General features: G+C 39.1%; 1 protein-coding gene across 3 annotated transcripts in view; it reads right to left on the bottom strand.

Annotated features, from left to right (window-relative positions):
• The window catches only part of LOC135697726 (sodium-dependent nutrient amino acid transporter 1-like), a 48,352-nt gene that overhangs the window by 15,783 nt on the left and 5,833 nt on the right, over window positions 1-26,736 (bottom strand). The window contains exon 1 of one of the 3 annotated variants that reach the window (XM_065217522.1): window positions 294-1,135. The exons of the other annotated variants lie outside the window; for them this stretch is intronic. Coding sequence (XP_065073594.1) covers window positions 294-351 — 58 coding nt within the window. The 5' untranslated portion in view covers window positions 352-1,135. Of the gene's footprint in view, window positions 1-293; window positions 1,136-26,736 lie in introns of those variants that run through there. 3 annotated transcript variants of the gene reach the window in all.

A 26,736-nucleotide genomic window follows, 5' to 3' on the forward strand; every position in this document is an offset into this window, starting at 1 on the left:
TTGAAGCAGAGTCAATTGGCTATCGTTCACAGCTAAATAGTTCAATGGTAACGATGGAATTACCCGTCACCTCCACCACCGCACTAAATGCACTTGCTACAAATAGTCAGTCACTTGTTAGAAGCCATGCACTATATATATAGTCACTAGTCACTACATTGCAGAAACATCAAGCATAAATCACAAATTGAACTTGCATAGCACTCACGGCCTCAAAAAGAATTCCAATTCCAGCAGCTGCAGCACTACAAAGAACCCGTCAATTTGCCTTCACTTGAACTTTGGAGACCAACTTCCAATCTGCAGCGCTGCCCTCACAAGACTGATCGAACAAGTGGCCTTCTGTTTCATCCTGAAGGTTTCGAGATCCTGACGGAATCGATTTTTCCCATATTCAATTTTCTTTTGTTCTGACTACTCAAATTACAACAGGTTTTGAATATGAGGTGGGTACGGTCCTTTCATTTGCTCAATCCACGCCTAATAAGGGCTATGCAGTGGAAAGAAATTGCAGTCTGATGGGGCAGGATTTTCAGGAATCCCTACAAATAAAAAAAGAAAGTACCTTCAAGGAGGTTCTACTCTTTGCTTGGCAAGCAACAAACAATCTGTCAACCGATTGTTTCGATGTTTTCGTCATAAGTGACTAGTGGTGTTATATTACATACGGACATCACTACGGTCGGACATGATTATGATTAATCGACCGAGAACCGGTCTGAAATTGGCCTAACGGTCAGTTTGACGGAGAGCAAATCGAACGAAATATTTCTGAACTCGCTTCAATTTGCTTTTTGGTTTGGATTGCAATGCATTGACGTAGCTAATGGGGTTTCGACCCCTCAAGGATGATCGAGGCTCCCTCGAGATTTTTTGTAGGTTCTAATACACGCAATTTAAAATACATAAATCTTTAAAAACTTCTGGATTCTAGATTCTCTGGAGCACTCTAGGCACCCCCATTAGCTACGATATGGTGCCCGTATAGGTGCGGCTATTGAGCAAAATAATTACTTCAAAGTAGAATAATTCCCACTACAAACTTATCAAAAGCCTAACCCCCTCAAGTACTCATCCCCTAGGTAAAAATGTCAAGATCACGGGTTTGCTTCAAGCATAAACTAAACTATAAACTATAATGGATGAGCTTATGAAGCCCTTCGTTGGCTTTCCAAGTAGCACTTAATTTTCTAGCTTTTTGAGAAGCTTCGTGAACAAAGTTGATTGAAAAGCATTTCATGAATGTAGATTATTTTACTTTTACTGAAACTAGCACTACTCGGAGTCTCAAACCACACACGACTTAGTTGACGGGTGATACCGAGAAGTGCAATGCATGTAGTTGACTGGGAAATTCCGTATAACATCAAAACCAGGGACTAAAGACGACATACCTTTAACTCCGGTTGAATTACTAATAACCATTGCATGATGAGTCCTTTTGGAAATGTCATGTTCGAAACTATATCTAATCTGTTTGCCAACTATTTCTCCTGGATGATCACAGAATCCACATGCATTACTGTTAAATTGCTTAATATTTTCTATAAAACAGCAAAAAAGGTTATCTTCCATTTAATTCCACTTAATTAATTTTGGTATCCATGACAGATACGTATTTCGACTACAATGTGCAGTCTTCATCAGTGTCATTCCCACTAAAGAACTTATCAAAATCTAACCCCCTTAAGTACTCATCCCCTAGGTAAAAAAGTCAAGATCATAGGTATAAAAATGAAACTACAATGTGTTGAATCGGAACCTACCTAACTAATAAAAACCAAAGATTTAAGTAAGCTAAAGGAGAAAAATCTATACAACTCTCTAATAAGGAAAATCCCTAAAGGCTTGGTAGCCATCATAATGAAGTAATGAAATTGGGTTGTTAGCGGAATGCTAAATAAAACAGCAAAAAAGGTTATCTTCCATTTAATTCCACTTAATTAATTTTGGTATCCATGACAGATACGTATTTCGACTACAATGTGCAGTCTTCATCAGTGTCATTCCCACTAAAGAACTTATCAAAATCTAACCCCCTTAAGTACTCATCCCCTGCTAGAAGAGAGTGGATTCCCCCGCTTTTCACGCCGGTGAAGGATGTTGCCAAGCTGGGTGCCGAACTGGTAAAACACAAGTTGCTGCCTCGCTTCAAGCTTTGCAGCATCGGTACCAAAATCATGTGCTCCAGCCTGGAGGAGTACACACAAATTGATGTTTCCTAATGGACAACAACGTGGAATTCTTCACGCATGATCTGCCATCGAGCAAGCCACTGAAGGTGGTTTTGCGTGGATTACCGTCGTTCGAGGTGGCTGCGGTGAAATCCGAGCTGGATCGGCTTGGGCTCAAACCTGAGGCAGGGATCAACCAGTCTTGCGGCCCAGAGATCCAAAATCCGAGATCTGTTTCCGGTCATCATCAGTTGGGAGCATTACAAACCCCAACATCGTGATATTACGCAGTGTATGAACTGCCTCTCCTATGGCCATGGCACCAAAAACTGCCATATGAATACAAACTGCGGCAAGTGTGCTGGAACCAACTCAACTCGCCGGAAGGCTACAATCAACAACCAGCTCGGTCGCCTCCGTAATCATCGTTCGCCTCCTGTACTCACGGAAGTCCAGTACCCAGCCTTCCAGCCCCGTCGACTCAATCCTGCGAGTATCCAAATGGTTCCCAACAGTCGGACCGTTCAGCATCGTCTCGGTGCTGCTGCGGACCAGCCATTCACCGCCCCTGGTTTATCATATGCTGGTGCTGTCTCAGGTGAACCTGTCGACGATTCTCCGTTCACCTCGGAGGAACTTGTGACGCTCGTGGCCGAGGTCATCATCATCATGCGCACATGCAAGACTCGATCTGAACAGCTACATTCTGCCCTGTCCCTTGTCACTAAGTATGGACCGTGAAGCCATCAAGATCGTAAATTGGAATGCTTGCTCTTTGAAGAGCAAAAACATCGAGTTTGTTGATTTTCTCAACGAACGACACATCGACATAGTCGTTATCACCAAGACTCACCTGTTTGCCCGAGCTGAACGTCTCCCTTCCCGACTTTCAGCTCGTAAGGCTTGACCGCACCAGCTCCGGGGGAGGAGGAGTGGCCATCGCTGTGAGACGGCACATCTGCTGCCGGCTACTACCAAGCTTCCAGCTGAAAATTATCGAAGCCATCGGAGTTGAGGTGAGCACATCGCTTGGTCCAATCACCATAATCGCGGTCTACTGCCCCAAGCAAACCAACATTAGGGACGGCTCGGCCGCACACCTCCGAAGAGACATCATCAAGCTAACACGACGGCGGCAAAATTCCGTCATCACTGGCAACATGAACGCCAAGCATCAAGCGAAACCAGAACGGCGCAATATTATACAACGATCTGCAGGAAGCCCACTACAACATCCTGTGTCCGGACACTCCCACCCGGTTGAGTCGATCCGGGGTTCATGCCACCATCGACATCTTCATCAGCAACATTGGCGATAACATCTCTCAACTTATCACCTATCATATATATTCCTTGGCCAATAGGTTTCAAGTTTCCCGGCGAAATTATCATTGTGTCAACTGGCAGCAGTATCAGCGCTGTGTGGACACAGCAATCGATTACGACGTCCTACCGGAGTCGTTCGAAGAAGTCGATCAGTGTCTGCCAACCATCGAAGAGGCGATATCCCGTGCCAGGGAGCAACTCGTACCAGCATCCAGACAGGTGAGTCATACTCTGAACCTTGACAGCCCAACCAAAGATCTTATTAGGCTCCGTAACACCATTCGTAGGCAGTTCCAGCGTTCTGGGCTGCCCCACCTGAAGACCAATGTCAATAGGCTAACGAAAATTATCCAGGCCAGGATGGTGGAACTCAGAAATAACGATTTTGCCAACAAGATTCGCTCTCTTCCAGATTGTGCAAAACCATTTTGGAAGATTACCAAAATTTTGAAAAATAAGTCGAGACCGATCCCTGTGCTTTCCTCTGTTGACCAGAGCTTGGACCCATCCCTACTCATAACCCCAGTTGAAAAGGACAATGCTCTTGGCCAACATTTTGTGATTTCACATAATCTTGGTCAAACCATGGTGAGCCCTCATGGGCCTGCCGTACTGGAGGCAATGTCTAGAGTCGCTGAAACCCCCGTAGTAGTGCATGATGATAAAAGAATATCGACTGATGAGGTGATAGCAGCTGTTATAAGCACTAAAAACATGAAGGCCGCGGGTTTGGATGGTGTAGTCAACATCGAGTTGAAAAACTTGAGTATTGACTTCTTCAACCATCTTTCCGTTATCTTCAACAAATGTTTGGAGCTTGGCTACTTCCCTGCATGCTGGAAGTTAGCCAAAGTGATTTATACACAAGCCAGGCAAAGATCCTACCAGTGCCAAAAGCTATCACCTCATCAGCCTCTTGTCCTCCATCTCGAAGCTATTCGAAAAGTTTTTTTTTTATATCTTTATTAAGGAGACTTTCAGCCCTGGGCTGGTTCGTCTCTTATTCGAAAAGTTGATACTCAGCCGTCTGCTGGTGTTTTCAAATGAAAATAACATCTTTCTCAAAGAGCAATTCGGGTTTAGGAAAGGCCACTCTACCATGCACCAACTCGCACGGGTTACTAACATCATCAAGCGGAACAAGTTCGTTTCCATTTCATCTGCCATGGCATTGTTGGACGTCGAGAAGGCGTTAGACAATGTCTGGCATGATGCTCTAGCTGCATCGATACAACTTTCCGATCTACCTCGTGAAGATCATTAAAAACTACTTGTCAGGCAGATCATTCCAGGTCTACTTGAACAATGTCCCCTCTGATACGTTCAACGTTGATGCAGGGGTCCCTCAGGGTAGCCTGCTTGGGCCTATCCTATTCAACATGATCACGTCGGACGTTCCTCCCCTGCCGGGTGGTGGTATCGTGTCAATGTTCGCAGATGACACCTCCATCATCTATAAGGGTCGAGTGATCCGTGCTCTGGCGAATAAACTACAATCAGGCCTGGATTTTCTGTCCGACTATTTCAAGAGCTGGAAGATTTGTATCAATGCAGCTAAAACACAAACCATTCTGTTTCCACACTCGAATTCACCTCGGCTTGTTCCGCCTGCAACGTCAAGGCCCATGTTGATAGCACTCCTATTGAATGGTCGAGTGAAGTAGTCTACCTTGGCCTCACCCTCGATAGCAAATTGCTATTCCGATCCCATGTTGACAAGACATCCACCAAGTGTAACCTCTTGATCAGGTCGCTCTACCCTCTGATAAACAGGAAGTCCACCCTGTCCCTCAAAAACAAACTTGCTGTCCACAAGCAGATCATTCTGCCGGCTATTGAGTATGGTATGCCAATCTGGGAGAGTTGTGCTAAGTGCCACCACCTAAAGCTTCAGAGGATCCAAAACAACATCCTCAGAATGATCCTTAACAGTCCACCGCGAACTCGTAATTCTGAGATTCACCACCTGGTCGGTCTTCAAACACCCCATTCTCCTATAACGACAACCTAAAAAGAATTGACGTTAATTTTTTCACCCATCAAAAGAGCCAAAAATTCAGGTAGAGAGAAGATTTGCATGTCGTGTATGCTGTACTGTACCTCTCACTGCTACAAAATAGTGTAAAACATGTCTGGTACCTCTTTATATGCGATTAAATTAACATCTGAAGTCCATCCTTTTTTACATATTCTGCACAAAATATACTTTTTGTCCCACCCCATTCATAAAAAAACGGAGGGAAATACTATCAGGGGTGGGGCTTAGAAAGTATGTTTTGTGCAGAATATGTAAAAAAGGAGGGACGTCGGATGTTTTATACAAATTACAGATTCATTACTGAAAGAACTGTCAAAACCCTATGATTTTACACGCTAGTGTTCGCGAGATTCTGGTTGGAGAACTGAATTTTGATGATTTTGTGCCGTTCCTGTGTTGAAGTGGGATTCAGAGGGACGGTTAAAATTCAAAGTAGAGCTTAACATTGTTTTCTGTTACCAAATTCATGCACCAAATGGATTAGCGCGTTTCTGGGTGGTTCTGGTGCAACAAAAATTTAACCTCTGAAAATGGGTTGGAGCGTCTTTGTGTAAATGCAAGAAAGGCGAAAAGTTAAGAGATATTTTTCTGAATACTTGCAGTTCTAGTTCCTCATTATGTGCTTAAGAGGCAGATAAATTCGGACTTTAAGCTATCCAATGAACATTTAGAATTATGATCCTGCTTGGATGGACGAATTTTTGTTTGCTTGAAGTAGCAAATTATGATTAAATATTGAAATCAGGGTCACATGGACCAAACATTCCAATTTTGTGAAAGCACAACTAAGAATATCCAATTTTCGATTATGCTGATGGAAAAAAAAGTAAGGGGGCGATCCCAAGTAACCAACAAGCGTGCTTAATAATAATCCAACTATAAATGCGCCAAAGCTCTGTATTAGTCGTTTGTTAGCTAAAGTATAACAAAATCAAACCAAATTAGTGGGCATATTGGTTACCTCCCAAGTAACAATTTGGGTTTTATGAGGGTACTGTAGACCATGATTTAGACTTGTAGAGTGCTTTAAACCTCAATAAAACTTACAATGTCACTTGGGCTGGGATGTGCAATACGTGCTTGTGAACGATATCCCACCGAAGTTTTCCCACTGCGATCAAGCGTTTGATTAAACGTGTTGTCCATAACAAATGTTCAACGGAGGTTGGATGGGCATTGAAGTAAGGACGGGAATGTATTTGATAATATCCCTAACGGAAAGTCCAGAAACAGCCAGAAAAATAACTAATAAGGGTGAGGAAATTGACATGTCAAGTTACTTCCACTGTATTTTAAATCAATATTAAGAAAAATGCACGAGAAGTTCGCTAAACTTCTCAACGTAGTCTTCGTCAACCATGCGGTCGTGTCATGTACACAACCTCACCAATTTTTCTCAGAAACATCAAATTGGGAGGGAGTTCATTAGAGCACAACATTAGGTTAAAATTAAATATTTTAACACCATCCGTGTTGAACGACAATGTGATTGAATTCCGGAATTATTTTGCTCTGAGAACCCCAGCGTTTTAAATGTCAGTAACGTTTGACGAGAGGCTCACTTTCGACCGGTACCCTAGTAGCACGCTTGTTACAAATCAATTGTGGAAACTTATATACGACTTATTTCAGTCATAAACAAGTTGCTGTAACTAATTGTGATGAAAGTGTGCTACTCGGGTATGCAACTATACTATCCCAGTTATATTTTACGACGGCTATGAGATTTGATATAAAATCGAACGCAACAAAAAATGACGTTGTCTGGTTTTATGTACATCTTAAAACATTCAGAGTTAGCTTCTCCCATATAGACTTATGAAACGGCTGTTATACGAGTATTTAAAAAAAAAAGGGTTTTCTAATTGCACTAAGCACTATTTGTTTACTCACTCCTTTCACTTAAACTTACTTTTACTACATTACTCTTCGGGACTCACTAACTAACTGACTGAAGCTCCCAGCTAAGACCGTTTCGAAACCTAGCTTCCTAATCTAGATTGCTGAGGTCAGCAGGGAACTGTCGTTAGCGCCGCAATGTGTCCGGTCTCATCGTCACGTTCCAGGTGCCGGGTTACAATCGTCGCTACAATGTCGTTTGCCGGTGATGGGAACTTCTATGAGTAATCGATGAGCTGGTCAGATGTCCGTGCTTTGAAGTATAAACAAGACTCGCTTAACAAATGTTCTATTCGTGGGAATACTTCATGGTTCAGGATCTTGTACATAACTATAGTGCCCACATTTATCACATGTGTAATGGCGTTTATAGGGTTTCTTCATGAAAAAATCACTGAACTTATAAAACGTTTCAGGAATAGCTTGAAAATGAAACGATGAAGTTAATTTGTTTTAAAATATCCAAGAGAGCAGCATTTGATAAATTATGCCGCACAAATATATTCATATTTGAATAAAAAACAGAAAGCTCATAAACTATACAAAAAAGAAAAAACTGAAACCAATTTGCGAAACTATCACAACTTATGCAACCAATTAAGTACAGCCATCAACTCTGCATATGAGGACTATAACCGCAAAGTCGAAAATGAAGTCAAATCATGTCCTAAGAACTTTTTTAATTATGTAAACACGAAATTAAAAAGCAGCAATTTTCCTTCGCGAATGAATTTGGATGCAAATGTAGGTGAGAATTCTTCTGAAATTTGCAATCTCTTTGCAAATTTCTTCCAAGAAGTATACACCACATTTTCCGAAGAAGATCGTGACCGCGATTTCTTTGCATTCATTCCTGAAATTTCTAAAAACATCTCTGTCAACCAACTTTCTCAACATGAAGTCCTCAATGCACTTAAAAACTTAAACGCGTCGAAAGGGTCTGGACCTGACGGCATCGCACCCATATTTTTGAAAAACCTTTCTGAAGAACTCGCATTTCCTCTAGAGCGTCTTTTCAACATGTCTCTGAAAAATGGAAAATTCCCTGAAATTTGGAAATCATCTTATTTGGTACCTATTTTCAAATCAGGTGCAAAATCAGACATTCGAAATTATCGTGGAATTGCTATTATTTCTTGCATTCCAAAACTTTTTGAATCAATCGTAAACGGCAATATTTTTCAGCAGGTGAAAAATCTAATTACAAGTAAACAGCACGGCTTTTTTAAAGGTCGCTCAACTACCTCTAATCTTCTAGAATATGTATCTTTCATTATTAAAGCGTTGGACAGTGGCAAGCACGTTGAAGCGCTATACACCGACTTCAGTAAAGCATTTGACCGCATCGACATACCATTATTAATCCTCAAATTGCAGAAAATAGGAATGGAGCCTGGACTTTTGAATTGGCTTCAATCATACCTAACACATCGTAAACAAATAGTTCGCTTTCAAAATAAACTTTCAGAACCAATTTCAGTCACCTCTGGGGTACCCCAGGGTTCTCATTTAGGACCACTTCTTTTTATTTTGTACATAAACGACATTTCCTACATACTTAAAAAAATGAAATTGCTTGTATATGCAGACGACATGAAGCTCTTTATGGAAATAAGTAATTCTAGCGATGCAGAAGAATTCCAGAATGAAATCAATATATTCCACACCTGGTGTAGTAAAAGTCTACTTCAACTGAACGTTAAAAAATGTACTGCAATAGCATTTAGCAGAAAAATTGAAACACCGCATATTGAATTATCATTAGGCAACCAAATAGTAGAAAAAAGCAAAATTGTAAGAGATCTAGGTGTAATCCTAGACTCCAAACTAACTTTTATAGAACATTATAATACTATCATTAGTAAAGCAAACAGAATGCTAGGCTTCATCAAAAGGTTCAGTCATAATTTCGAAGACCCATACACTATTAAGCTTTTATATACCACATATATAAGGCCAATTCTAGAATACTGCCACCTAGTATGGAATCCATACATTTCCATACACGAAGAACGCATAGAATCTGTCCAAAAACAATTCCTTTTATATGCTTTACGTAAATTGAATTGGACTGCATTTCCATTACCATCTTATGAAGCGCGCTGCATGCTCATCAATATACAAACACTTAAGGAGCGCCGCCAATTTGCAATGCTTTTCTTCATCAACGACATTATTTCAATGCGCATAGATTCGGCAGAAATTCTCGCACAATTAAATTTTTACACACCTTGTCGATATCTTAGAACACGGAATTTATTTTCAGAAACATCGTACAGAACAAACTATGCAAAAAATAGCCCAATCAATCGAATGATGCGCCTATATAATTTGCATTGCGGAACTATTGACATCACTATGTCCAAGCAGCAAATAAAAACTAAGCTAAAACAGAATAGAATTAATGCATAGTATGTAAGTAAACATTGTAATTATCATTGTATGTAGTCTACACTGGCTTGACGAAATGGAAATAAATAAATAAATGCCCCTAATTTGGGCCCATACAAATTACCATATTCTGATGTAGGACTACATGTGCGATTTATATATGGGGGTAAACTTTGTGAAAACCAAAAATGAACAACGGAGCAATAAGAATTTAGTTATTACTGTTTTCATAATCCTACCGTGCGGATTGTTCGTATGTCATGACGGTCTCTTTTCTCGTGAAATACGTAGCTCATAAAAACTCCTCATATGTTCAATCGTTTCAACTCAACTCATTAGCATGAAAATATTGTAAAAATTGTATAAATCAAGTACGAAGCCAATTTTTTCGTTCAAATATGGATTTGATAAAGAGTCACAAATTGTTGAGATATTGTTCAAAATCTAATGCTGCTTCTTGATTCTAAATTCGTTCTACGAGTTTCAATTCCGTCCTAACGCATTGAAACGCGTTAGATTTTCTTCGTCCTACGAATAAACGTAGAAAAAGGGGATTCGCTAGGAGCACTTCTTTTGTTTTTAGAACAATGAGCGTAAATATTCATACAATACGCTCTAACAGGGTTTATGTTGTAGCTCATGAACTAACGCATCGGAACAAACCTATTATTGATTTGTGCACGGTGAAATCATTGATATTATTGATCTTTTCTGATCGATAGAACGGTAATGGGCGATTACGACGAAGTAGCGCTCTACCCTATGTTTCTAATTAGTTTTTATAACGATGTTCTGAAATGCACGTTTGATTTTTGTTCACTGTTAGTCTCCTTCGATGAATAATAAAAAAAAATCTTCCATACCAGGGGCAGCAGATTTGAAGATATGTCTTCATTTGCAGACATTTAAAATTCTTTGAGGGTATTTATATAACGCATACTTTTTAGAAACTATCTGGAGACGTCATATTAATGTTATGAACAGTTGAACATCTTAAAAATAATTATTGATAAACCTGAAGGCTTGAAACATATCCAAAGGGCATTAAATCTCTGATCAGCTGTGTATCCTTTACATACTCTCTAATCAAACTTCCGTCTTTGAAGGATATCTAAAAGACGTCATTAGATTTTTTTAACTGTTGGAGAGCTTCAGAACATTTGTTGATCAACTTGAAAAGCCTTGAATAATGTCCAGAGAACTTCAATGATATATCATCGGAAATCCGTGATAATCCACAAAGTCATCGTTAGAGACGAACCATCCCAGGTAACATTTTAAGTTTCATTAAATACTACAAAGCTACAATAAAACAACATTCATAAAACCCTGGTCAACGCTTTTTTTCCTTTGATGCATCCATCAAAACCTCATTAAGACTAGAATCTGTCTAGTTGGCCCACTCTGGAGAAGGTTCTGAAAGATGTTTTCTCGGAGCTCTTCAAGATTGATTTACTGCATGACGAACGCATTGAGAACCAATTGCAAACCGTAGTTAAGCTACAATAAAAGCTATTTGGTAACAATAAAACCCTTCCTTGAGCCATTTTCCCTAGTTGCTTGCTAAATTCACTAGACAAGCATCAATCAAGATAGAAAAGTATTCATTATTACTATCCGATCTTATCAAAATAACTTAAATAAAAACCACAATTATTTAAATAGTTCTCATAAAGTGGCCTTGTCCTAGGTGCCATATTAAATTAAATGTGAAATGTCCGTGATAAAACCGAAAAAATAAGTCCGCCCTCGGAAAGCGTAGATTTTATCCATTATTTTTTAATTTAAGGGGAAACAAAATTATTCTTAAGATCGATCATCACACATTGCAAGGATTTTTTGAAGGTTTTTGCCTTTAAATATTTGCTTGGTTACCAAAATAAAGATATATCCAAGGAAATGTAGATTGAAAAACGAAGATTGTGAAAAACCAACAAAAGTGATTTTGCTTTCAAGAAATCCCTAACAAATTCAAAGGGTTTTAAAAAGGCAGAAGAAAACAGACTCAATTGAATTTATCTAAAGCAATTTTGCTTCATCCTAACCCGTTCAGATTTATGGCAGCATTTATGGAGACAAAGCTACCGGCAAAAATTCAAACATCAAAGTTTGTTTATCTTTCTATAGTTGCGTTGTGCGATCCAGCGTTCTTCCAGGCAATGGATTGGAAGCAGTTACTCAAAAAGAGTGCGAACTGTTGTATTATATTTAGCATTTCGAACAACTTGTTCCCAAAGAAGATCTCGAAGTGCACCATCTAACGACGCAGGAATGTACGCTTGAATTAAATTTTTGATGAGTTGACCCTTTAGCCGAATAAAATCACTGCCATGGATCGGAAATCAGGTAATCTCTGCTAACTGGCAGTTTGGTAGTTTGCTGTCAGTACTGATCCAAGTAATTCCGATCGTCACCTATTGGTACCGGTTCAGCCGGACTTTCTTCTTCTAAACGGTTCTTGACGGTTCTTCTAAAGCAGTAAATTTGGCTGAAATCGACTTCCCTTCGATCGGTAGAATACTTCGTCTATCCTTCGAGATTTCCTTGTTATAAATTTTGGTTTTATTCACTATGAGGATCCATATCTTTTAAGTTCAATGTTTAAACAGAGCAATTGTGGATACACAATATAATACACTTTGAAAAGACTAAAAAGCATTATAATATGCCATTTGCTCCCATTTAAAACATAATGATTTTATGGTTGCTTTTATAATGTGTTCCTAGAGTATTTGATATCGGCGCCGGTGGTGTAGTGGTAAGCGTGATGACCTCTCACCCCAGCAGGCCTGGGTTCAATCCCAGTCGGCGCCGGCGGGATGTTCTGAGGCATAACATCTCTGATCACGCCTTCCTTCGGATGGGAAGTAAAGCCGTTGGTCCCCGGTTCATGAGTTGATGGGTCGATAGGTAGGGTCTAGGTGTGGGAGCTGCCTTCCTAGCACGTCGGTAGCATTGGTGCTCAGCACAGAAAACAAGATCGACGCAAAAAACAAACCAAAAGGAAAAAAAAATAGAGTATTTGATCAAGGCATTAATTAACAATTGCTGATGAAGTTTATGATTGAATTACAGAACAGTTTTTTGGAGGTTTTGAGAACTGCTTTAAATTTATGTTTAAAACAAGGCAACCGTCGACTTTATCACCAGACTATGAAGATTTTTCAAACAGCAAAAAAGCTAAATTTCTAAACAGCAATGTTTTACACTTTAAAATTCTGTATTTAAACTAAATGGATTGTTTATTGCCATTATAAAACCATCATAAATTAGAGTGGATGCCAAATGGTTGCTGAATAATTACGTAGGAGCCCGCGGCTGAAAGTCTTTCAAATAAAAAAAAAAACAAAGTCATCTTAAATTCTCCGACACTTCCTGAACTTCTACGAAGATTCCTGTACTTCCAAGAAGTTTCCATGAACTCAAAGCTTCTATGAAGTTCCTTGAATATGTGGTATGTTCGATGAACTCCTGATATTTCTCATCAACTTATACGAAGTTCTCAGTACTTCAAAGATGTTTCTCTAGCTTACAACTTTTAATGTTTCGATAGCTACAACTGTATTTCTTTCAAGTTTGCGGATCATAAAGGGTGAACACGAAATTATTGCGACACATTCAACAGGGCATAACTTTTTTACCATTGGGTAAAAATCAACCAAATTTTGCTCACTTTCTCATTGATGTGTATTGTGTACATGCTGTCAAACTCGAAGTAAAATGGAGGTGAACCAACGCGAGTTGAGAGAACAAATTCTTTCCAAACACCTGGAATTTCCTGACCTGTCGCACCGGCAGTTGGGAAAAATGTTGAACATTCACCATTCAACCGTCTCCAGAGTGTTGAAGCGGTTCCAGGAGCGGTTGACGTTGGACCACGGCAAAGAAGCTGGAAGAAAACCGGGACCGGAAAACAAAAAGACGGAGGGAAAGGTGAAGCGGATGATTACAGCAAATCCCAACGTCTCAAGCCGTGATTTGGCTAAAAAGATCGGCATGTCGCAGAGCTACGTCCAGAATGCAAAGAAGAGAGCTGGACTACATACATACAAGGTACAGAACTTCCCAAACCACGATGAGCGGCAACAATCGACGGCTAAAACTCGGGCACGGAAGCTCTACGAGAAGATGCTGACAAAATATGGCTGCTGTGTGATGAACGACGAAACGTATATAAAAGCCGATTTTAAGCAAATTCCGAGGTTGGAGTTTTTCACCGGCAAGAGCAAGTTCGATGTGGACGACAAATTTAAGAAGAAGAAAATGTCGAATTTCGCCTCCAAATATCTCATTTGGCAGGCCATCTGCTCTCGCGGACTGAGGAGTGAGCCTTTCGTGACAAAGGGCACAGTAAATGGCGAGATCTACAAATCTGAGTGCCTCGAGAAGCGCCTTTTGCCGTTCTTGCAGCAGCATGACGAAGCTCCGCTATTTTGGCCAGATTTGGCATCATGCCACTATTCTAAAAGTGTCTTGGAGTGGTATGAGGCCAATTCTGTCCATTTTGTTCCAAAGGACAAGAATCCGCCAAACTGTCCGGAGCTGCGCCCGGTGGAGCAGTACTGGGTAATAATGAAGCGGGAACCTCGGAAGAGCAAAAGACAGTCAAAGACGAGAAGGACATGTTAAGAAAATGGAAAAAAAAAAACTGAGAAACTGGTACCGGATGACACTATAAAGACTTTGATGGAGGGCATCAAGCGAAAATGCGTTCAATTTTACACTCAAGGCTTCATCGATTAGCCTTTCTTTTGATTTTTGAAGTAAATATATGTATAAAACTACCCTTAAATTTTGGTTTGATTCTAAACATTATAAGAAAATTGGCATGACATTTTCGGTGTCGCAATAATTTCGTGTTCGCCCTTTATACGAATATCCTATAATTCCAATTCCCTTTACTTCCTAAAAAAATGGCTTACATTCTTAAGATGCATAATTTTTTATTCGGTCTCAAAATATCCATCAACTCTTCAAACTTCCGGAAAGAACCTGATCCTTTCCTAGGAATTTTCCTGAACATATTGGCGAAACAAAGCTCCCAAAGTTACACAGTTCCCTAAACTGATACAAAGACCCTTTAACATTTTTATGATTTTTACGTTATTGCTCATAGCAACGTCCTGAGCTACTAAAAAATTTCCTGAACTTTTATAAAGTTTTCCGAACTTCTTCAAATGTTGCTAAACTTCTACATAGTTTGCCGAAGTTTTTCGAAGTTCCTTGATCATTAACAAAATATCTTCTACACATTTAGAGATTTCGAAGTTTCTTGAACTTCTACGGAATTTCTTAAACTAACAAAAATCATTAACGAAGTGCCCTGTAATTAAGACTTGTATGAAGTTTCCTGAAATGTAACAAGGTTACCTAAACTTCAACAAAGTTCCCCAAACAGAAGTTCCCACTTCTATTAAGTTTTCTCGAATTTCAACAAAGCTGTCTTCGACATTCTCGGATCAAGTTCTCCGAATTTCTCTTAAATTTGCTTAATGACTACCCGAGCAAAGCTGGAGATCAAAATTGAAATCAAAATGTGCTGTTAAGTTGTAACTTACTTTGAATACTCTTAGGTTGGTCAAAGAGCTGCACGCCGTTAAAGACATGCAGAAGACTCCTATGGTTTAAAAGATTAATTTAAAATTGTTTACTGTTGAATTGATAGATTTGAGGATAAAACGAGAATGTAAGTGTATTTATTTTCAATATATTGTACGAAAGCCTGATGATCACTATTTCTCAACTATTTAAATGATTACTGTTATAACTTTACAACTTTGCTGGCCAAATTTACTACCTAAACAAATAAAGACATCTCAGTTCAACAACTGGAAGAATTGAACGGAAGATCGGCGTCGTTGGCCTACTTTGTATCCACCTGTTTAGGACTGACTGGTTGTAAGGCATTAGTGCTAGGTATTGGTCGACCATCACACAGGTTCCTCAACGCTAAGGCACCACTGTACGGATCAACCGATAAAATAGATCCAGCTATTCTGGAATGTATTTGCAGGGAGCAGTGATGCAAAATATCATGACACTCACTCGACACTCGTCAACGCATCAACCGACTATCAATGACAGAACGTTTTGTCACGCAGTGAGCGGTAGAGCCATGCCAAACAACAATCACCAGTAATGATCGCTGCTCACTGGCAAAACTTAACACTCGCTGCTGATGATGTAAAGCATAACGCAAAAAGTGAAGACTTCTGCAGTATGGTGATGATAAAAAGCGAAATGACAGAAGAGCATTTCCAGCCCAAAACGCAAACCGGTTGGACATGAGTGTTTCCGATTTGAATGAAACATTTCTCACGTGTTCGCTGCTACTAATGGTTGCATTTTTCATTTAAATATGATTTTTTCCTCCAGAGTAACTTTTGAAAAGGGCGTATAAAAAATGGATTTTTTTTTCAAAAATCATAACTTGAAAACTATTGATCTGATCAAAATGGCATTTGAGTAGTTAAATTATCTTTGCGGAAAAAATACACTGAAAGAAAAACTAAGTAAATTAGTATTTAAAAAACGAAAAACGAACTAAGAAAATGATAACAATGCCTACGCATTCCAAGTTCGTCTCGGCACGCGTGACTGTGTGAGTTACAAAAAGAGCTGGCAAAATGAAACAGAAGGTGTTGGGCTCACTCACCAACACATTCACATAAGCAAGCAAAGCAGCAACTGCTTGAAAACGAGCATAGATGAGTGTCGTGATTGTTGGAAATGACCAGATCGGTGATGGATCACTACCAAAGACGACATTTTACCAGATGCTTTTTACTTCTTTCGTCAACTTGATGGATGGTCACATGGAGAGTGCTTCGACAAGCACATTGATAGGAATGTACCAAGCGTTACTATTGCTGATTGCATCTGAAACTGGACTGTCCAAAAAATACAAAAAGTGTGATAAAAGTACACGTTTCCGTCAAATCGTATTGATGTCTTTGGAGCACTTATTGCTTGCATCATAAGGAATAACCGCCCCGAAGACACCAAGACGATTAGACGTAAACTTGCAGTTTTATCACACTTTTTAATAAGTGAAAACGCGCTTATTAGTCCAAGTTGGTGTGAAACGCGCAATACCATCAGCTGTTTGACGATCGTGATTGTGATAGGTTGCAACTCTGGCAGGGAGTATAGAGTGCAATATCACTAGCATAACACTATACCCGTTACAATTTTTTTTTTATTTTATATTATTATTAAATAATTATAACGACCAAACCACGGTACATTCAAATTTCTTATGATATTACTAGTATGGAACGATACCTGTTATAATACAACGGAATCATAATATTATTTACTTGAATAATCATTCAACGATAAATGGTATAATAGCTTTATAATACTTGTTTATTCGGGTTTGCAGCAGCCGTAAAAATTGGTTCGTTGAATCTCAGTTTGCTGTCCAAAATAACACCTGAGTCACGAATAGAAACTACGCGTTCGAGAGTGGTAGGGTCGATCTTATAGCTTTATTTTAAAACAGTTCGACAACGTGTGAAAAACATCGGTTTAGATTTTGTTTCTGTAGACGCTCATCCAGTTCGTCGATGTCGTTTTGTATAGCAGCACAGTCCAAAGCCGATGCGATTATCCTGCATAATTTAAGGTCATCTGCGAAGAAAAATTTACCTGATGATAAGCGGAGAGCAAAGTATTGATAAACAGGATGACAATAAGTGATCCTAGCATGCTTCCTTGTGGTAGTCCAGAAATTATGTCAAAACTGAAGAGGCTTTGCAATTTCTTAGATAAGATCTGAACCAAACAATGATCCAGATCGCGAAGTCCATGGGCAGAAGTTTATCAACAATATAAGTGTGTGGAATTGTGTCATTGGCCTTAGAAAAATCTACATAAACTGAGTCAACCGAACGATGAGCCTCTACTTCGTGGAACAGTGTGTTGGTGTAACGACGAAACCATGCTGGAACCTACATATTATCGGTTAGCTGCATTGTACAAACATTGATGAACCAGTTTCTCGAAAAACTTTCCGAGGCAGGAATCATTAGATGTTGTATTGATATTTTGTTCTTGTAAGTTACAAGAAGAGCTGTGGAAATATATGTTTGACACATAAAACCAGTCAATTTCACAATCAGCGATTGTATGATTCGTTCGCGCTCACTCTGATTGTAACTCAATAAAAGCAAAATTGACACATTTTGCTTGTCGAACACATACTTTACAACCTACTATTGTGATATACAACGTATCATTATAACATCTAATGACTTCATAATTCCGAAATACATTGTGTTTAGCCTAAAGTGAGTGGACGCAACTCTGCTTTTAACTGTGAATTATAGTGAAATTGCACTTTCGTTTAGTCCAATTGGCTGTTTTAATGAACTGATAAGCAGTGATAGCCAAGTACCATGCTGGATTTTTTTGTCAAACTACATTATAGTCACTGGCTTTAGTCAGCAGCGTCTTCGCCTATTGACAGGACAAACAAATTGTAAGTCTTAAAATGACATTAAATTCCAGCCCGGAAACAGTCTAGCAGGCGATACACGGCAATAAATAACGGCTAGCAATTAAGCTATAACCATAACCGACCATTGATGATAAGGCCACGTGAATTTTCAGCCACAGCAACAAAACTTTGGCCACGCTGACGTGGGTAATGTCCACAAACGAGCGCATTAATTATGCCGCAAAAATAAAAAGAAGCCCACCAAACATAAAAGTAGAAGAAGAAGCCAAAGTGTCAACCTAATGTTCATAATCATCGATCAAGGTCAACCTCTCCCGGGCAAAATTTGATACTGCTGTTTTTGCCACCTCCGTATGTTTGTTTTTGTTATTTCCGTAGGCTCGGTCGTCTCTGAAAGCTTCGCATGATGGAGACGTTTTTAATGTTATACAGTACACTATAGGGGGCTGTAAGGTTAATGCCCCTAATGTCTGCATAAGTGTCCCTAATATTGGGCCCATGCATACATTTCGAAGGCAAGCATTTTTTGCTAATTTGTCACTAGCAACTAAAAATTTCATTTGCATTGTTCAGACGATGCATTGTTTGGAGATTTTTATCGATGGGTCCACTCTTTAGATTCATTGGCCAACAGTGGAGCCATTTCCCCTATATAGTTCACGATGAATTATGTTTCATCTTGCCCATCGTTCGTCTTAATCATCGTCGTACTGACAGGCGAAATGCAGCTTAATTTACTTCTTCAAGTCAGGCAGAAAAGTGCGTCAGCTCAAATTACTTCTTGGAAATAATAATCACAGGGAGAACAGTAAGTCTATTCCTGTATTGGCCACATTGGCTCTCCGTTTATATATCCAGTGTTTTGCGCTTGTTAGTGATGAGAACCTTTTAGATTGATTGTAATTTGTTCGTAAATAGCTCAAATTTGTAAAAACAATCTGATAACAAGACTTTTGTCAATGAGGATCCGCGGGAACAGTGGAAATCAAGGAAAAATTAAAATTTACGGGCATTTGAGATCACGGACTAAGACATTTTTGAAGGTTACATGAGCAAGTTTTCAAAATTTTGAGATAAAGTCAGTATAGCACATCAATGAACTTTTCGAAATTTCAAACATGGCATTATTTTCCACATTTCAGATTAAAGAAAAAAGATACCTCTTGGACTTGGACAAAATTTGAGAACTCTGATACTTTGAAGAATTATTAAGAAAATCGAGATGAGATTGCAAAGAATTCTAAAGAAGTTGTACCAAAAATATAGGTGCCAGGATATTTTGCAAAGTATTTTAATGAAATTATAAGAAAAACTAAAAATTGTCTCGAAATTTTTTCAGCTTCCTTTTTGAAAATCCTTGAAGGTGCATGAGAAAGATTTGGAATTACGATTATGGACAATTTTTGAAAGATATGCGTGAAGGGGCTGCAAAATTGGGTTACTACTGTATAATGAGGATTATGAATAGTATTCCTGAGAATGATAATCTGTGGAAATTATAGATACTGGGGGTTATTCCACGAACCAAAGTGACTTTTGTCACTAGTGATGCAAAATTTGAAATTTTCACTCCATAGTGCTCAAACGGTTTAAAATCAGGTCCTGATTAGCCTCCCAAAATTTAAACTCATTTGGTAAGAAACTGACTTGGCACAAACTATTACTATAGGAAAACCAAACTTTTTGTTCATTGTCAGTGTGACATAGTAGCCATGATATTTGTGCTCAATTCTTCGCACCAGAAACACCAGTCCAGAATGCAGATTTAGGTGGAATGTTATGTTTTGAGTCTGAAATTGAAACTTTAGACTTAAAGTTTCTTCTACAAAGTTGTTCCTTATAGTTAGGCCCTCATTTTTATGACAATGAATTCTAGGGTGGTTCTTATTATCATTAAAATCATAAACTAACTTTTTTGTTTGAATAAATTAAGGTATACATTTTTCGGCAAAGTTATAGTTAAGCTAATTTCAAGCAACTTTGTTTTAGACAACTTTTTTGAATCTCTAGAATTTGCTGATTTAGAGCTATTTTCTTGAATTGAGTTAGGGTGGCTCGAAAAAAAAACAGTTATTTTGCTCTAGTTTTCTTATTTCAAATTTCTCAGCAAAGATGTTTCCAAGAACTTTTAGATCTTTTAAAAGCGCAAATTTTTACTGCACAAAGCTTTTCAATATCTTTTGCCGATCAAGAGCTATTGATGTTTTTAAACATCATATCTCTTATTGGGGCAAACACAAAATAGTTTTTTACGGCATTTAAAAGGGCGTATGTTATTCTGAATAATATAAAAAAAATTGGAGGTATGTTATTTTTTAAATTCGTATAAAAATCAATTTGATTCAAAGTGTTTTTTATGTTACTTCATACGCGAAGTTAACGATTTTCAGAGTTGGTTGGAAATGCTAACATGAAGCTTTAGTGTGATGATTTATTAGCTAGAGAATGATCTTTAGAAGAGGGTAGGTGGATAGTTCCGTTAGAGTACGGCAGTATGAAAATTGAATAGAAGTTGAAAATGAGCGAAGGGCCATTAAAGCGACAGTTTACAAGATAGACGCACATTTTTGCCTAGCCCGTACGATGTACGCGGGGACTTGAAGTATGTCTCCAAGTCCACAGGCAAAAATGTGCGTCCCTCTTGTTGCTCATAAACTGACTGCGGCTGTGGAATAGTTCTAGCGACGTTTTTCATCACTACCTAAAGCCCCACGTTGGGAGAGCATTTCCAGTCGATGGTGTGTTATAATGCAGTTCTTCTTTACCCAACTATTGTGTTGCTCCTCTCGTCATGACCAACGTGATCATCTCAGAGAGAAAGCAGTAGGGTGGTTGTTGCGTGCTGTACCATCATCAGCATTGTTGACGGCTACTCCCGCCTTGAGTTGTTACATTCAAAGTGTTTTTTATGTTACTTCATACGCGAAGTTAACGATTTTCAGAGTTGGTTGGAAATGCTAACATGAAGCTTTAGTGTGATGATTTATTAGCTAGAGAATGATCTTTAGTACTCTAACGGAACTATCCACCTACCCTCTTCTAAAGATCATTCTCTAGCTAATAAATCATCACACTAAAGCTTCATGTTAGCATTTCCAACCAACTCTCAATCAATTTGAATTTATTCACATTTTTTACTATATTTGGGTATATCTTTATTATAAGAAGAGATACAGGCAACAAATTTCGCCATTAAACATTCGTCTTAAAGAGTTTTGAAAGTCTCTACAAGATGACTTTCATGATAAATTTCAAATAAAAAAGTTATTGGCAAAAGATGGATTTCCTAGGACCACTCTAATGACAAATTTAAATAAAATGTGCTAGTACATTTGTTTCAATATTTAGACATTTAGTTCCATTTAGGGAATTTTAAAACAAGCTTTTTTTTTGTTTTAGAAAATAAAAACATGTGTTGTTTGAAAGAGTTGTAGCCAAGTTGATTTCAAGATAATTTTTTTCTATCTCTTAACTTTCTCAGTTTAGAGTAATTTTGCGGAGTTGATTTAGGGTGTTCCTGGAAAAAATAGTTTATTAACAATAACTTTATTTCAAAATTCTCATGAAACTCCTCTAAAAACTTTTAAAACTCTTCAAGACGAATCAATTCAAATTGTTTTGATACGAGTTTCAGAAATACCATGCCTCTTTTTTTCATTTTATTCAGAATAACATACGCCCTGTCAAATGCCGTAAAAACGGTTTTTTTGTTTGCCCCAACCAGAGATATTAACATTTGAAATGTGCATATTTTTAGTATAAAAACGTCAATAACTCTTGATCGGCGAAAGATATTGACAAGTTTTGTGAACCAAACATTTGCGCCTCAAAAAGATCTAAAAGTTATTTGAAGACACCTTTGCTGAGAAATTTGAAATAAGAAAATTAGAGCTAAATAACTAACTGGACCACTGTGCAATGTTACCTGTTGAACAGTTGAATGAGCATAATCATAAGACATCAATGACTTGAATCATTAATAACTTTTGTTCCTAACATATGATTGAATAGTAGTATTCAACAAAGTTGTAGCTGAGAAAATTTTCTACAATCACTGCTATCATTTTTAAAAGCATAGTGATGTGGTGAATTTTTAGATAAACAAAACATAAGTTTCCCCGTCGTAATTCCCATATAATCTTCAAATGGTCAGTTTCTTACTATAGTAGTTCAAATTTTGGGAGGCTAAGCAGGACCCAATTTGGAACCGTTTATACACTGTGGAGCGAAAATTCCAAATTTTGCATCAGTCTACTCTCCATTTGATTTGCACAGAGGGTCACGTCAACACGACGTGACTTTTCTCACTTCACTAGTGACAAAAGGCACTTCGACTCCCGGAATAACCCCCACTTGTTTAAGGGAATTCGGAAGAGAATTCAAGTGAACCCTACGACAGACATAATGGTGATATCCCATTACACACAGGTTATAAAAATCCTGACACTACCCCTAATGATCAACCATGGCTAAAATCACTTAACTGTCAATCACACTATCAAAGTGATTTCTGATAAGAGGTCCAAGGGAATATCGACAATAATACCACGACAAAATACATCAGAATAAAAGCACACACAATTAGCGGCGCCGGTGGTGCAGTGGTAAACGTGATTACCTCTCACCCCAACAGGCAAGGGGCATGCAGTAGTTCGCCTCCTCGTGGTGCGCCCTGGAAACGTTAATTATCGTACCCAAGGGAGAGATATTGCGGCTAAACGAACTACCGCAGAGTAAGGACGCTGGAGCCCCATCCAGCTCGTCCCAGGAGGTCGATAAGCCCTGCACAAACCCTCATTGTGCAAAGGCAGGAGTGACATCGGGTTCTTAGAGTGTAGACGACTCTGATCAAGTAGCAGCACACGCAGCTCGTAAGCGGTCACATCTGTCCTGTCCTGCCGTGGACAGTTGGCTGGCTATCACGTCTGCTCTAGAACTCAGGCGAACAATTAACAGCGAACAATAAGAGGAAGGCCCTGCACAGCGGCTCACTGTGCAGTAGCGAGTGTCACGTCTGACACAACACTTAGTGATGCTCCATAGCGCAACCGGCCCTCTCCCATGACCTAATGCTTTCGGGCGGTTCCGGGGAGGGCAAGGGCCTAGAGCACAGGGTAAGGTTTAGTGGGTCGGGAGTGCTACATCTCTCATCCCCACACCCTGAGTTATCTTCTCAGGTGTCTGGGAGCAGATTCCCGCCTGCATAAAAAAAAGGCCTGGGTTCAATCCCAGTCGGCGCCGCTGGGATGTTCTGGGGCATAACATCTCTGTTCACGCCTTCCTTCGGAAGGGAAGTAAAGCCGTTGGTACCCGGTTCATGAGTTGATGGGTCGATAGGTAGGGTCCAGGTGTGGGAGCTGGTTGGTGCTCAGCACGGAAAACAAGATCAACGGAAAACAAATCAAGGGAAAAAAAAAGCACACACAAATGATTTACAGAATGTCATGCTAATTTGAAGATAATTTTGCCTCTTTGCCTCATTTGCCTCTAACTTTTTTCATCAACAGCATTCCGCAAAATGATGTATAGAGCTTTTGTATGTTTTATTATTAGCTACAAGTTTTGTTCATAACTCAAATCTGTATCTCTTATGCATCACGAACTAGAGCGGGCAGAACTTGTTACTGTTTTTCAGTGAATGTAAAATATATTCACTGAAAAACAGCAGTGGCTTCTGTTCGCTCGTCTTCGTCATGCATAAGAGATACGGATTTGACTTTTTAACAAAAGTTGTAGCTAATGACAAAACCTACAAAAGCTAAATACATCATTTTGCGGAATGCTGTTAAAAAAAAAGTTAGAGACAAATGAATGTAAATGAATGCACGAAATGAATGCAAATGATTTTTCATGCCTGTCCTCCACCACCGAAAAAGCTCGAATCATCGACGATATTGGTTCATTATATCCAAACAAAGTACGGTGAAATCTGTCCTGTAGTAGTGACCGCTGCCGAAGAGGACGTTGAGCAGCACGGAAGTCCAACATAGAAAGTAGCCGGAGAGAATCGACTGCACCATTGTAGTCTTCGCCTTCTTTCAAGGGTGTCCATGCCCAACAGTCTACATCGATCGGGATAGGCAGGGAGGTTCAACGGATCGCGCCAAGGTAGATGACTCAGTGCTAGCCGGATGAATCGTCGCTGGACACTTTCAATCCTTAAGGTCCAGGAAACATCATTTGGAGTCCAAACAACAGAAGCGGTTTCGAGAATTGGCCGTACCAGCGCGCAATACAAGGATTTCAAGAAATATGGATCCGTAAAATCCTTTGCAATTTTCGAAATAAAGCCCAACTGTCGATTCGCCTTGGCAATTATCGAAGTGTAGTGAGAATTGAACGTCAGTTTTGGATCCAGCACAACTCCGAGATCAGTAATCACTTCAACTCGTTTAAGTGAAGTACCCTTGATGCGATAATCGAACAATATCGGTTGTTTTGAACGATAAAAGGTAATAACAGAGCACTTCGGTACGCTAATAATTAACTTGTTCCAATGGTACCAGTCAGAAAATAGGTCTAAAAGATGTTTTTTTTTTTTTTTTAATTCTTTATTAGAGAGATTTTTAGCCTTAGGCTAGTTCATCTCTAGTCTAAAAGATGTTGCAAACGGTGGCAATCTTCAGTTGAGCGAATAACTAAATATATTTTCAGGTCATCGGCGGCGTATAAATATGATCACGCAGCCTAATTTCGAAGCAACGTCGTTGAAAAACAGTGTGAACAATAATGGTCCCAAGTTGCTTCCTTGGGGAACACCGGATGTATTGCAGAAGGTCGAAAAACACAGGAGTCAAATTTAACGCAGAGTTTTCTTCCCGTTAGGTAAGAGTTCAGCCAAGACACTAGCTTAGAGCATGATCCGAGACGTGACAGCATCACATTGTGATCGATCTTGCCGAAAGCCGCCTTCAGGTCAGTATAGATGACATCAACTTGAGCCTTGCTTTCCATAGCAGTTATGCAAGTGTTAGTGAAGCTTAGTGGATTCGTCGTGACCGATCTTCCAGGCATAAAACCGTGTTGAATATAGCTGTGCGACTGGCGTAGAATCATATCGCTGACAATTATTTCAAACAGCTTTGACGCAGCTGATAAGCTCGTTATTCCTCTGTAGTTCCTGACGTTTTTCTTTTCACCATTTTTGAAGACGGGAAACATAAATCTCGATGAACATTTCAAATAGTCCTATCTGCTTTGATCGATTCTCTTCATCGACTTTCTCTTTTCATAACCACTGCTATGCAAACAGATTTCGCGCTAATTCTACCACATAGTTTGATAAAGGAGGTTCTTATCTAGCGTACAAAACGTCAAATACAACAGGGAAAGGTTTTACAGCTTAGTTATTAACGAAAGAGAAAGTCGGTGAAGAGAATCGATCAAAGCAGATAGGACCATTTGAAATGTTCATCGAGAAATGACTGCTTCCATACCTCAGGAAAAACCCCTTCATCGAGTGACCGGGTGAAAATTGCAGACAGTGGCTCAGCTAAGTCAACAGCACAGCGGCAAAACAAAATCGATGGTATACTGTCGGGACCAGCAGAAAGCGAACTTTTCAACTTTTTGGCAGCAGATATGATCATTGTAGGAGTAACTACGAATGTCGACAGACTAATGAAGTCCATGGGAATGTCTAAAGCAGCAGACTCAGCTTCGATTTCAGAGGCAGGATGGAATTATGGAGCTAGACACATATGAATCGTTTATTAGTGAGATAGAACGGTAGTCCCAGACATGGATACATTATCTAGAATCTGTAAGATAGAATACTCCAGGTTTCTAAAATTAATAATTCTAATAATAAATCGTGTTGCTTAGACATTGATAAAAATTACTGGAATTATTTAGGAAAATTATCACGATCTTGGACTTGGTAAATTTTCCAACCTCTGAGACATGGAAATGGAAGAAATGTTAAAGATACAGAGATAAATATTCGAGAATATCGAACTTTGTTGTAACGGAAATGGATGAATATATGTAGGTACAGCCATATTTGGAGGACAAATAACGAAGATGGTCTAACCCGTGGCTAAAAATCTCCTAAATAAATTTAAAAAAAAAAGTTATATTATTGGAGGTTCCTTTAAAATTCCCGATTTTTCCAGGTTGTTTTCGATTCCTGGTTGATTTTCGGTTTTCCAGGTTTTCCCGATTAAGTGGCCTTTGAATGGTCTCATAGAATGCTATTGAATATTTTTTGAATCGGTCAACTGGTTTTGTAGATATGTCCGGAACAAGATCCGAAAAAAACGTATTTGGAGAACTAAGTCGTGTTTTTCGACAACCACTGAACCGAATTGGATGCACTAACTGCCAAATCACAGGTATTAGCTATCACACAAAACGCTTTAAAATAGTTTTGAGGTCAGTCATTCAGTTCCGATGATATGGCCGGAACAAGTTACTGTAAATATGAACTACTGAACCAAATTTGACAC

Source organism: Ochlerotatus camptorhynchus, unplaced genomic scaffold (assembly GCF_037179485.1).
Source record: "Ochlerotatus camptorhynchus isolate MF236.1 unplaced genomic scaffold, CSIRO-AGI_Acam_v1.1 ptg000077l, whole genome shotgun sequence".
Taxonomy (NCBI): Eukaryota; Metazoa; Arthropoda; class Insecta; order Diptera; family Culicidae; genus Ochlerotatus; species Ochlerotatus camptorhynchus.